The sequence below is a fragment of the Thyridium curvatum genome (genome assembly GCF_004353045.1).
Source record: "Thyridium curvatum strain D216 chromosome Unknown NODE_3_length_876553_cov_77.224826, whole genome shotgun sequence".
Lineage (NCBI taxonomy): Eukaryota > Fungi > Ascomycota > Sordariomycetes > Thyridiales > Thyridiaceae > Thyridium > Thyridium curvatum.
The window spans coordinates 862,992-876,553 of record NW_022156758.1 but is presented as its reverse complement, the minus strand read 5'-3'; the positions used below and the strand labels follow the sequence as shown (position 1 = coordinate 876,553).

The 13,562-nt window shown below is 58.7% G+C and overlaps 3 protein-coding genes across 3 annotated transcripts; 2 read left to right on the top strand and 1 right to left on the bottom strand.

Annotated features, from left to right (window-relative positions):
- Window positions 1-2,733: 2,733 nt before the first annotated feature.
- Window positions 2,734-3,972, top strand: E0L32_000964 (uncharacterized protein; the record flags this gene model as incomplete). The annotated part of the gene is made up of 2 exons (XM_031144643.1): window positions 2,734-2,823; window positions 2,887-3,972. The coding sequence occupies 2 exons, from the start codon at window positions 2,734-2,736 to the stop codon at window positions 3,970-3,972; spliced, it is 1,176 nt and encodes a 391-aa protein (XP_030994498.1).
- Window positions 3,973-5,837: 1,865 nt separating this feature from the next.
- Window positions 5,838-7,973, bottom strand: E0L32_000963 (uncharacterized protein; the record flags this gene model as incomplete). Its single annotated transcript, XM_031144632.1, has 1 exon — window positions 5,838-7,973. The coding sequence occupies one exon, from the start codon at window positions 7,971-7,973 to the stop codon at window positions 5,838-5,840; it is 2,136 nt and encodes a 711-aa protein (XP_030994497.1).
- Window positions 7,974-10,431: 2,458 nt separating this feature from the next.
- E0L32_000962 (uncharacterized protein) lies at window positions 10,432-12,728 on the top strand (the record flags this gene model as incomplete). The annotated part of the gene is made up of 2 exons (XM_031144621.1): window positions 10,432-10,456; window positions 10,696-12,728. The coding sequence occupies 2 exons, from the start codon at window positions 10,432-10,434 to the stop codon at window positions 12,726-12,728; spliced, it is 2,058 nt and encodes a 685-aa protein (XP_030994496.1).
- Between the last annotated feature and the right edge of the window lie 834 nt (window positions 12,729-13,562).

Genomic DNA, 13,562 nt, shown 5'->3' with positions numbered 1-13,562 from the left:
GGGGGGGGGGACGGCCAAACAGTGGATGCCAAACTGGGAAGAACCGGCGCCGTGCGCAGCGAGAAAGACTACCTAGGTAGGTGAAACGAGCGACAGTCGCACCGGGGGAGGAACAGGTGTTCGGATTTGCAATTGAGGAGCGCAGAGAGTACGAGAGAAGAGGAAAGTTGGAGGTTTCAATTGTCCGCTGTCAAAGGAAAGAGGAAGAGACTGGAGGGAGAGTCTGGTTCCCCTTTCAGGCGGATCGGACGAGTCGATGGCCAGCGATCTCAGATACGGAGCCGTGGTGGGAAAGCAGTACTCATTTTTTCGGGCTCACCTTGCCGGGAATGCCTGTCACGCCGTTTCGACCCAGAAGATGCTTGGGCGAGGAGCTCGAAACAGCGTTGCAAGGCCAAAAGCGGGATTTTAGCCAGCTAGCCTGCTGGGATGAACTAGGATCGGCGTCACAAACAGGTCCTGCTGTTCCCTGAATGCTAGACCGTTGAAAAGTGGAAACCAGGAACAGGAGGGAGGTGGTGGTGGTTGGTGGTGAGTGGTGCTGGAGCAGACGGGCGAGCAGAACAAAAACTGGAAACGGTCCCGCATCTAGTTAGCAGAACTGGAAGTGGGCGAGACTGACAAGGCAAGGGAACACTGGGAAGTTGGCAGAGGGAGAGCAGGGCTAACTGCACTTGATTTGTGTAAGTACTTGTAATTCCGGGACGGAGTAGTCAGTTTTTCTTTTTTTTGAGTTTTGTCCCCAGCAAGCGCAAGTTCATGTCGTCCCTCCCTCCTAGGTAATGTAGGTAAAGTAGGCAGCTGCAGTGCTCGGCACGGAAAGAACGGATGGCACCGCGATTTGCAGCAAGTGATCCTCGCTGCCGATGCTGGAGAGATGGTGTGTAAATGCGGGCAGGCCAAATGCAGCCCCATATACGAACTTCTCCAAGAAAGCCGTGACCAAGCAGGTCATCTGCAGTTCAAAATCCACAAATTGTCCCGTATCCGACGTTGCTGGCTCCAACTTGCGTGGGCAGCTTGCGATCCGGATGCCTACGGTGTTCAACTGTAGAATTCGTGGGATTTGTTCTTCTCGCTGCCCGCATCCGCTTCCTCGTGCTGTACTTGTAGTTATGTATGTATCCCACTTGTACGTTTCCTTTCCAGAGCCGGCTTGTCCTCGTTTCATACAAGTACAGGGGTGCGAAGATCGAGTCAAATAAAAACAAGGCAGGTGCCGCAATCTGTTTCCACATGGGTATGCATCTTATGCACACATGGACAAGGATCTTAATTGCTCTCACATACGGGTACCGTCCATTCAAGGTGCCTGCTCCTGTTGAATCCAGGCGCTAGCCATTGTTACCTTATCTCTCTGACAGTCGAGCTTTGTCTTGTCCATCAGCCGCCTCTGTTGGCTCGACAAGTAACTATGACGGCAGCCGGTCCATGATGAAGAGCTGGAGGGGACCGGTCGTGCTGTTGTGCCCTGTCCACACCCCGGCGATGGCATATGGCTCCATCGCCCGATAACTCGCAAGCCGGGGATTCTTGCAAACACCCGTGGCAACAGGACGCAGCTTCAACGGTTCCTTATCAAAGTGGCAGGGTGAGTACCCAGGCGTCACAATCTACTACTTGTGTGATGTGAAGGGCTATTTCCGGTACGGTACTTGTCATTTCCTTCCTCTGCCTGGCCATCATGAAGCCCCAAATAAGCCCTAGCGCACTTGTGCGAGAATCATGATTTAGAGACAGAGAAGAGAGGATGATTAGCACCTGGAGTTTCCCAGTGCTCAGCAACTGAGCTCTCAATAGAGACAGCCTTCTCATGCCACAAGCTTACCTAAATCAAGTAGGCATCTATCTCCCTCGTCAAGGACAACGCTCTGAAACAGAGTGTATAGGTATTGTCAAGCCTGGGTCGTGGCGCACCGCTTCGAATCTCCACGTTGCCCAAGACCCGAATTGGATGCGAATTGGATGGACAGGGTGCGTTGGTAGGCCAATGGGCGGCCGCTTCGGGCCTTGCTGTTCTGTTGGTATGGAAATTCCACTAGCTCGCCGCCCTTGATGGGCTCGGCTCGCCCTGGTGCAATCCCAGCCAAAGTCAGCCCTTGGAACCAGACAGAGGCTGGGCCAGATTAAATGGTATGTAAAGCATCCCCGGAGGTGATCAGTGCACCTAGTTAGGGAGACTCCACCAGGGTGGTTTCGACGTACGGAGTAAGGTAGAGGAATGTTCAGTCCCGACAGGGAGCGAGTGACTGGACAACGGCTGATGGCTGACAGAGGCTGCCCCTGTGGTGTGGTGACTCGGCCTCATTCACTAAGCTACACGACCTATTCACGACACGGCTCTGCACGCAGCAGTCTTTTCCAGGTGGCGGTCGCTTTGCAGACAAGATCATTCCTGTTTATCTGTTTCAGTCAATGCATAATTGACTGGCGAAACAACTCTCTCTCTCTGTGTTGTTTGCCATCGGCCGATTCAGCTGGCCCCTCGGACCTGGCCCAGAGAACGGGCGGCCCTCCTCGCTTACACCAACCAGCACCGGCACCAGCACCGCACCAGCCCAGCGCCAGCACCAGCAAGCGCCAGAACCCCCAGCCCGGCACCCAATCAACTAGCCTCTGCAATTTCTCACTCTAAATCCTTGACCAGCACCTCCTCTTCCAACCCACCCTCCCCACAACTCAATCACCAGAATCTGCCGGCAAGAGACTTCTCTGCATCTCTCCCCTCTTACGATGCCAGAAGCAATCATCATGTCGTCGCCGCTCAAAAAGCAACCAGAGGCCGTCGCAGACAAGGTCCTCAAGCGAGCCGAGCTGGGCAAGGTACGGACACCCTCGGGGGGAGACCCCCTCCCTGCCTGCCTGCCTGCCTGCCTCCCTCCCTAGATCCGTGAAGGACGACCCAGACATGCTGACCATTTTGCGCCTCTCGCAACACAGATGGCCCGCCGGCTGCAGAACCGCCTCGCACTCGCACAGTTCAAGACTAAATACGGCTGGGAGGACCTGACGCTCGACACCATCGAGCCCAAGTTCGAGGAGGAGCTGCGGCGGAAGCGCATGACCGAGGGGGACGTCCTGTCGGACTCGTCGTCCAGCAACTCGGACCTCCCCTACCCCGCGAGAGCGCTCATGAGCTCGCCGCTCAAGGCGCCCCTCTTCTCGGACGCAATTGGATCCAGCAACGGCAGCACCGGCCACCGCAAGCGCACGTATCACTTGACCTCGTTCGACCTCCCGTCGTCCAGCCCGTCCAAGCGCTTCCGCTCGTCTCCCTCGGCGCACAAGTCCTTCCCCGCCGGCCACGCGACGTGGAAGGACCACCACCAGCTGGCGCAGAGCTCGCCCATCAAGCCCAGGCGGCAGGAGCACTTCACCACGTCGACGGGGCCCGACGTCTCCTTCTTCCAGGGCTCGCAGAGGATAGCCGACGCCCTGACCTCGCCGCCCAGGGGGGCCAGCCACTCCTCGGACGACGACGACCTGCTGCCCGTGCACTCGTTCAACGTCCACGCCAGCCGCTCGTCGCCGCCGAGCACGCCACCCATGGGCAACCGCAGCCTGCACCGGCGCGGCAACGGCGACAGGGCGGGCAACGGCCCGGACGGCAACGGCGGCAATAACGGCAACGAGAACGGCAACGGCAAGGGCGAGGAGGGCGCCGACCTGCTGCTCTACCTGGCGGCCTCGCCCTCGCCGGCCAACCCGCCGCGCATGCGGACGCTCATGGAGCCGCCGTCGACGCCGCCGCCCAAGAACAACCTGGCGCTGCCGTCGTCCATGATGACCACGCCGGGCGGCGGCAACCTGTTCCCCAACACGCCCGGGCAGACCTTTGACTTTGCCGACTTTGTCAACATCACGCCGAGCCCGGCGCAGAAGCCGTGGAAGACGCCCAACCTGGCGCTGGGCGGCCGGACGCCGCTGAGCGTGGCGCGGCGGAGGCTCACCTTTGACGAGCCTCTGGCATGAATTGTCTTCTTCCCCCACCCCCATGTGTGTTTGCGAGCATTGCATTTTGCATCTGACTTTTTACGCTTGTCTTGTTCATTTTCCTCTCTTTTTTTTTTTTTTTGTTTTCTCTTTGTGTGTATGCGTGCATGATACCTACGATGAAGGAAGGACGGAAAGGAAGGGCAGGGGCAAGGGAAACGCTATTCTTTTGCGGTTGCCACTACTCGATTGGTCTCATTTGTGACTGCTTTTTGCGATACATCTTAATTCATTGTTTTGATAGGGTTATTTCTCTGGGCGGCGAATTGGTGTTTTTACAGCAGACCAGCACAGAGAGATGGTTCTCGTTCTCCCGTCGATCTATATCTAGGAATTCAGTCGGGACGAAGAAAAGGAGGGATCATGTCTATGGGAATTACAGACACGACGGAAGGGAATCAACACCACACATGTATAGGAAGGTATCAAGATTCCTTCTCTCGATTGTACGGATAGGGGAAAAAAAAAGCCAAACGGAATGAATACAAAATTTTCAAATACATATCACTGCCCCCATCTCGGTTTCCAATTTGCACGCAGTCAAAGTTTTGGGGGGACGTCGCTCCCCCCGTTGCGCGCGCGAGGGATTCTTTGAAAAACCCTCACTCCTTCCATTGACCATCTCTGTTCTTGCCTCTAACTGCTGTGGTCTCTCTCGAAACTTGCTCATCCGGGAGCCCTTGCCAGACTTGGGGGGGGGGGGGAGGGTCGTTTCGCAATGGATGGCCCGGGACTACATTTTGCGACAAGATTGGAACGCGTGACGCCGCCACTTTACGCGTGTCGGCGACGCGGTGTTCACCCGCGCTATTTCGTGTCGCTGACGCGTGGGATTGGCGTATGTCTTTTCAAGTAAGCTTTTTGTAGTGGGGGGCGGAGGGGAGGGGGTTGTTCAACTGCTTTGTCAAGCTGTCACCAATCACCGTGTCAGGACCGACCGGCCTGTCATGAAACGGGATCATACCTACGCAGGTATATGCAATGGACTTTTTTTTTTTTTTTTTTTTCTTGTTTAGGTATAGTATATCTTGATGTTTTTTTTGGCTTTGCGATTTGAACTTGCCCGCTATGACGGCATGGCATGGTGAGGGCATGGTTGATGAACTTTTTGCACATGGTGTTTGACGTAGTAGGCTTCTTTCTGTCTGGGCAACTTTCGCACAGTCCAACTTACAGGGCTCTTTGGTAGGCATTCCCGCACCCTAACATGTGATTTTGCCCATACAGACAGAGGAGTCGGTTGCAGTGACAGCAGGTTGGAGTTCCAGACAATGGCTTTGGAGAGCCACTGTTTGATGCGCGGCTCACTCATACTTGACTTCTCATCGCAGCCTCGACCGCCTAATGGAACAGTGGCCGGTCCAAGTCGAATCCCCCCCCTAATCGTCACTGAGCTTCGACTGCGATTACACCCGGTACTCTCCCCCGCCCTCTCTCTCTCTCTCCCCGTTGTTTCTAGAAAAATCATGAATTGTTATCTGGCACTACAAGCGATATAGCGAGCGTAAGTGGTCCCCTCCGCCACTGCATCTCCAGATATTGGGGTGCAGTGTGCCCCTGGGGGTATCATTCATCCATCCGTCCCATCCATCCCATCCATCCCATCCATCCACCTCATCTCTGTAGGTACAACAACAACAACACATAGATGTTCATCAAATCCAACAAGATTTTCCACAGCTCTGTCCCTCCCCCCACCCAAAGGCAAGGTAGCCAGTCGTTTTTCCTTTCATACAAACATCAGATAGAACAAAAAAAAAACCGGGCATTACATCCCCAAAATCAAAGACGCCTCCTACGCCAATATGTGTGTGCTGGAGCTCCCATCTCAACCCAATCTCTCATCACATCGCCCTCCCCACGCCATCCGTCTTCTTAGCCGACGCCGCAGGCCCCACGTCCGGGCCCGGGTCGCTCCACTCGCCCAGGCTCACGCCGCTAGAGTACTTGCTCGTGAAGCTCTCGCTCCGCTCGTGAGCCCGGCCCGGCTTGCGCACCGACCCCGTGCCCACGCCCCCGCTCAGCCTGCTGCTGCCGTCGTGCGACGAGATGTCGCTGAGCCTCGGCGCCGACGAGCCCGCCGTGCTGACGTTGCTGCTCGTCGTGCGGCCCGCGGCCCCGCCCAGGAGCTCGGGCCGCTCCAGGTCGAAGGGGTCGGAGCGGAACTTGTTGCGGCGCGGGCCGTAGGCCGTGTCGACGCTGTTGACCGACTCGCGGTAGACCGACTCCGGGGCCCGGAAGCTGCTGGGCGGCCGGTTCGCCTGGCTGACCGACTGGCCCCGCGACCTCCGGATGTCGGCCACGTACGTGGTCGGCTTGGGCGCCTGCGGGATGGCGTTTGCGTCCGAGAAGGGGTTGCCGGTGGTGGTGGTAGTATTGGCCTGGCTGCCGCCCACGGTGAGGGGGGCCGGCTGGGCCGAGGTGTGCGCGATGGCGTTGGAGTCGCTGAAGGGGTCGTTGTTGTTGAAGTCGAGGTTGAGCCCGCCGAGGAAGTGGTCGGTCGACGACGCGCTGCCGTTGACGCGGCGGGCGCTCATGCGGCGTTTCTGGGCTTCCCGCTCTAGCTGGCGATCGTCCATGCCCAGCAGAGTCAAAAAGTCGGGTTGTGAGTTGTAGTTGGTGGGCCCTTTCTCCTGCGTGGCCGACGCATTGTTGGCCCTCTGGCTCGGGCCGTTCTTTGTGAAAACGGCACCGGCAGTCAGACGACTCATGAAATCCATCAGCTGATTCTTCAAGGTCGTCACTTTGCCCTGCTCGACCGAGCTCGAGCGGCTGTGGCTCGGAGCCGTGCTCATCATGAACTGCGAGTTACCGCGGTCCAAGTCTCCGTTGGGCGACGCGCTGTTGCGGGTCATGAGCTGGCTGACTCTCCCCTTCAGTCGTTTGAGATTGGCATCAAACGATGCCTTGATCCGCTCGGTCCTGGGCGTCGGCCCGATGCTCCCTCGGTTGATGACATACGGTCCCTTCTCCCCGTCGCCTCGTTCATTCGTGGGGTCGGCCGAGAGGGGCGTGAGGAGCGTGCTGCGTCGCTTCTTGATGACACGGCGGCGCCAGAACCACCAGAGGAAGGCGACCAGGCTGAGCAGAGCCACTCCACCGATGACGCCGCCTGCAATGGCGATGGTCGTGCTTGCCGAAGTTCCGCCGGACGAGGAGACGGAATTGCCTGCTGCGTCGGTCGATGTCGAGTCGGTGCTGGCGCCGACCGCCGCCCCGTTGGCGCCCTTCGAGGGGGCTGCCGTCCCGATTGTCGTGAAAAGGGGCGCTGCTGCGTCAGAGATGGTGGGCGACTCCACCGCGGGCGGTTTTGAATCCGCTACGGATGTTCCCGTGGCTTCGCTAATTGCTAATGGTTGAGAAGTGGTTTGCACTGTAGCCAATGTGGCTGGTATGCTCTCATCAGCTCGACTGGTCTGGGGTACAGCAGTCACCGCGGAGTCTGGGGGCACGGCACTGGGTGCAGGGGAGGCAGCCGCCGTCGATTTGCTTGCCTCGGGGACAAGTATCGCCGGGATGGCCGCGTTGGGCAGTGCTATTGATGGTGAGGGATGTATCACTGTGGATGATGCTCTTGAGGATGAGGGTGGTGGGGGTGGGGGTGGTGATGCTAGTGACACAGATGCAGCCGGTCTTGATATTGACGCGGCGGATGAAGGTGGTGGTGGCGGTGGCGGCGGCGGTGGTGGTGGTGGTGGTGGTGAAGATGACGATGGGGGAGGAGGAGGATTTGATGTGGTGGTGCTTATCTGCACAAGGGAGGAGCTCGTCGTACTGCTTGAGGAGCTGGATGAGCCTTGAGGGCTCGAAGAGGCCTGGGCCGTTGTCGAGGCTCTCGTGGTCGCACTCTGCACGGCGGAGGAGCGCGTTGCGGCGTTGCCGTTCCCCGCTCCATTGGCGTTCTTGGGCACTGCGGTGCACCTCTTCCCGTTGATGCTGGTGATGAAGGCTCCCGGAGGGAGGTTCGCGTTCGTCGACATGGTCGAGAAGGCGTTCTATGGTGGCGAGTCCAGTCGCGCGCGCGAGAAATCAAAGTCTATCAAAGAGAGGGAAACATGGAACAAGTACAAGAAGAAGGAGTTTAGGGACGAACGAAGAAGAAGCTGGCCTCTAGGACCATCGAGGTCGAGATCAGGCAAGGACAGATCTGGACATGAGAAGAGAAGGGGAAAAGTTTCTCGCTAGGAGAGGAAAGAGAAAACAACGGGCTACGGGTAAAGAGACGATGCCATGAGCATTGATGCGGATGAATGGTTTGGTGATGGAAGAAACAAGAGGAGTGGAAGATCTGGAGAAGCAATCAAAGGAAGGGAGCTGGTCCGGGCAGGCCGGACCAAGGCTACCACGGTTCCGACATCCTGATGATTGTCATGGGGGGCGGGCTCCTGTGCTTGCTGCTTGTTGAGATTCAGAGTGAGTGAGTGACTGAGTGACTGAGTGACTGACAGACTGTGACTGACTCCACTCGCTGCCTCTAACACAACTCCCCTCTCCCTGTCCCTCTCCCTCTCTCCCTCTCTCACAGCCATTCGACCACTTGGTTGTCCCCTCCGAGAGGAGGGAGGCCGTGCGCGCATGGCATCTGTGGCAAGATGATGCCCGGGTGGTGTTTGATGGGAGGCGGCGGCGAGCTGGGATTGGCGGAGAGGGACGAGGGCTGTCAGAGAAGAGAGGGCGTTTCTACCAGGAGCCTCATGGAGAGCAGGGGTTCCTGGTGGTTCTGAGGCGGGCTTGGCAGGCTAGACAGCCGCTTTTGGAGTGCGGACCCCTGTCCTGCGACACTTTTGAAGCACTCTCGCCTCAGGAAGAGGGGGGTCGGTCGGCTGCCAAAGCGCGCGCTCACTGCGGCAAAGCCACGACGACGACGACTCGAGGCAGTTGAGTGGCATGGACCGAGACGTGAGCATTTTCAAGTTTGTTTGGAGATGATTGATATGGTTATTCGGGCTACTCCACAAAGTCAATTGGCTTAAAGTGGCCAATCCCTCGAGGGCTGCCGTTTCTCGATCGTGGAAGTTTGGTTGATTGGGGATTGATTGGGGATTGGGGGCGTGTGGCCACACACGCCACGCCACCAGAAATAGCACCTGAGCTCAACCCCTGACGGGAGGTTCAGTTAGGGTGGGGTCCATGCGCAAGACTCGACTCGACTCGGCGGGAAAGAGAAGGAGGGAACATGTCATTTGTGGCAGGGACCCGGCCGGGTGCTGCATCTCGAGCACCTTCCTCGTCTGCTCTTTGTTCCTTGTTCACCGCCTAGGTAACTAATCAACGGCTGGCATCTGGACTTGCCAGCTGGATCTGGTTGACGGTCGTCTCGAGTCGGTCCATGATGCATCATCCATGCATCTCTCTCTCACCGAGAGTCGTCGACACGCAGCAACATTGTACGGAGTATGCATCTCACTTGTTCGATATCGCTCATCTAGGAGAAACTGTACCTACACGCACATGGGATCTCGCTGCAGCTCCCCTCCCCATTCATTCTCAATCCGTGGAACCACTCTCTGTCAATCGCATTCTGAAGGCTCAGTCAGGTATCTCCATATATCAGAGCCGAGATCCCATCTTCCATGTTCAGCCTTCAGCCCGGGCTATCCCAAAGATCACAGGCAAGATCAACACCAGCCTGCCGCCATCAATGAGTTTCTTCATCCTTGAGGCACCCCCCGTCCCCGTGGACCCCTCCATTCATCATCCATCAGTGGGAACTTTATGGGGACCTGTGCCCGGGACCGCCCAACGGCAGCGGCACGCTTAGTTAAGCTGCAGGTACCTAGGTAGGTAGTTCCCCACCCCCCACGACCACAACCCACACTCATCCACTGAAGAAGATCCAATGGGGTCCCATCATCCCGCCTCCGCCTCGCCCACCAACTCTGCCTGTGTCCGCCACTGCTCTCGCCCTCTCGCTCTTGATGGACTTTTGACAGCACCAACAGCTCATGCACTCACACACTCACCTCACTCACTCTGGTCTCTGGTCTCTGCCCGTCAATCCACCTCCCGGCCCGTCCAGAGCTAAGGTCCATCAACTAGTCGAGTCGGTCAGGGTCTCCCCCGGCCACTAGCCAGCTCGACTCTGATGCAACCGCAGCTCACCACCAAACCCGCACAAGACCTCTCACTCTCACTCTCTCTCTCTCTCTCTCTCTCTCTCTCTCGCTAGCTTCTCTTCTGTGACCTGATGATGATCTGCCACTCATCCATTCTCTACTGCCAATCCACACAAGACACCATTGGCAGCTCGTTGGCATAGAATACACGGGCCATCGCGACAAGTCCCGGACTGCCAGTCTTTCTCACGTCCCCCCTCAATTGACTGACAGCCCAAGCCTCTCTCCAGTTCTGTGCTGCCGGGTCCGCTGCCTCACGCTACCTAATAATTCCCTCTCCTTGCCTCGCTTGGTGGCTCACCCCGCAGCGCAGAGACCCACGATGTTTGGCTCATTATCCCATCTCTGTAAGTAAAACATGTGCTTTCTTCTTCTGCCGTCCCGCCCGGAATCGAGGGCCGTCTTCTTCAAGCTCGTGCGTGTGTCCTTGGGCATGGCATAACCGCCAGCCCAGCTCCTCATGCTGTTCCTGTGTGATCGCCGCCGCGAAGCTTCCAGATCTCCGCTGTACCCTCTGCGCCGGAGCTCTGCTTTCCCGGTTACCACTGGTCAAAGCGCATCACCGTCTGATCGTTTTGCATCCTAGTCCCCGTCCCCAATGCGAGTGCAGCCAACGGCCCTCCCAAGGATGTCCCACCCGCCACTCCTGTCCACTTCCCCCGCTGCCTCCCGCGCCTAGCCGACGACCGTGACGCCGCCGCCGCCACACCGGCTCCCGGCCCGCTGCCCGCCGTCCTCCAGAGCATCATCCGGCCCACCGAGGTGAGCATGAGGCACCTCAACGCCCTCGGCGTCCACCTCCGGCCCGATGCCCCGCTCGAGGAAATCATCCCCGACACGACCTCCGTGCCCAATTTCGAGGCCTGGAACACCCTCACCTACGACCAAGCCCGGGACGTCAACGAGCAGACCCGCCGGCCCCTCAACAACGGCAACAGCTCCCCTGGCGTGCAGACATATCTCGACCGCAGGACCGAGCTGTCGACGCCGAATGAAGCCGCTTTTCGCTCCGTTCGTCGAATGCAGCCGCCGCCCGGTCAATCTCAGGTCCGCCTAGGCAACTCCTACGAGTTCTTCCGCAACCTCGAGGTCTTCGCTACGCACTGGGACGACACATCGGCTCCTGAAAAGCCCGCGGATCCACCCCAAGAGTCTTCAGACGACAATGCGACAGAAGAGCAAGACGGAGACAACGAGACCGCCGCGTCCGAGGATGCCAAAGACGACAAGCCCACACCTGCAAACCCCTTCTTCCGCACCGGCACAGGCACCCAGATGCCGCCCGAGTACCGACTGAACATACTCACGGCCTTCCTCAAGCTCGTCGCCTACGACTTTGGCTGCAACGTCTCGGCGCCGCGCACAGAACCCCGGCTCTACGTCAACAGCGCGCCTTACTCACCACCAGATCCGACCTCTCCCGCCAGCAGCACGTCGAGCCCGTCCAAGGGCCGCAGCTCGTACTTCTCCTCCGGCTGCACATTCATCTTCCGCACCCCGACGACCCGCGAGGCCGCCCGCGCCGGCATCGTCGAGGGGCCCCTCGCCGCCGTCAGCGCCCGCCACACGACCTCCTTCCCGCCCCCGCCCTCCTCCGAAGGCAGCGGTGACGACGCCGCCGCCGCCGGCCGCGACCCGAGCGTCGACCCGGACCGCGAGTCGACGATCGACCTGGCGAGGGAGCTCGTCGCCGCGCTGCTCACGGCGCAGCACCGCGCCCGCGAGGGCAAGACGGAGCGCCGCTACGGCGAGGGCGCCTGGTGGGCCACCAAGCCGCGCTGGGGCGGCGGCAGCGGCGGGCCCATCGGCCGCGAGATCGACGCCCTGTCCGGGCCCGGCGCGCCGCCCAACACCGACGAGGCCGTCAGCAGCAGGGCCGAGGGCGCCGGCGGCTGCGGGTCTTCCTCAACGCCGCCATCGTCGTCGTCGTCGTCATCATCACGCGGCCCGCCCCCGCCGGCGGGCAGCGCCAGCGCCAGCGGGGCCATGATGGCCGTGCGCTCGCTCCCGGGCGGCAGGCTCACCGCCTCGTCGCTCTCGTCGTCGTCGTCGGGGCAGCCCCCGGCGGCCAAGAAGCCCAGGCGCAACATGGCCATGTACGACAACTACCGCATGGTGCGCCCGCCCTCGGCCAGCTGGGACAAGAAGGCCCGGTACGCGCCCGTCGGGCGCGCCCGCGGCGCCGCGTACGACGACGTCTTTGTCGTCTCGGCGCTGTTCCACCACGTCTCGGTGCTGCGCGTGCGCGTGCCGGACCGCCTGCTCGAGGTGCTGGACGGGGCGCCGGACGGGGCTGACGTCTCTGATGGGGACGGGGACGGAGACGGGGACGGAGAGGGGGACGGAGAGAGGGAGGAAATGGGGACGAAGAAGGGCTCGGGGGGAAGGAGGAGGGGGATGAGGAGGAGCTGGGGCCGGGTGGATGTCGTGCGCAGTCCCTGGTATGACTTGTTCCGGCCCGAGGAGCGGGTGCGGGCCATGCAGCTCGTGTGGGCTATGATGGCGTGGCTGATGCGCAGGGACGATGGGGACGACGATGGGAGAGAGGATGCTGCTGCGGGGAGGGAGATGGAGGGCGCGGAGAGCGGCGGTGGGGATGTCGAGATGGGCGGCTCGTGAAAAAGGGGGGAGGGAGGGAAGGGGGTGGATGAAACTTTTTGTGATGGATGGGATGGGATGATGATGGTTGATTGATGTGGGATAGAAGGCACCCACCCACCCCCATTTGCATGGCACGACGTAGCTAGCTATACATAAAGTAGTATTTGCTAAAAAGATATAACTTTTCATGAGAATAATAGATTTTTTATGTTTCTCATTTGTTGGTTATTTTATGTTTGAGCCTGTGTACCTCCTTTTTTTTTCGGTCTGGTGGTGTAATAATATGCTGAAGCCGGAAAATTTCAACTTGATCGTAATGATATCAGAACAAACTATTAGACACATCCATCCCGGTTCGATGATAGGAACGCAGGCCACTCACTGATTAGGTCGAAGTGGTTTTGAGCATGACAGTCAAGTTTTGCCCATCGAATTGCGTGACTGACTTGCAGCAAACCTTAGGATAGGAACAGACTCAAGCACCTGCTCTAGGTCATGTTGCAATTTCAGCAATATCAATGTGGTTTCTCCTGATTCTCCACAATCCTGATATGATATCTATTTCATATAAGACGCTTGAAGCATTCGGCGGATGTAATCTACCTCAGGCTCAACACGAGAATGAGTTGTTCTGCTCATGCACAATCCTGCAGAGGCCGCTGGAGGTCATTCATAGCCCTTTTGTTCCCGGAACATCCTAGATGCCAACGCGACATAACGTACTCACCCAAGAGAGAAGGCCGCAGGGAAACTAGCTAGTGGCTATAGAGAAAGGCTCTCCAAGCAGTCACAACCTCAAACCGTGCCGGACAGATCTTAACCTACCTGCCGTCGTCGTCTACTAGGACCGAT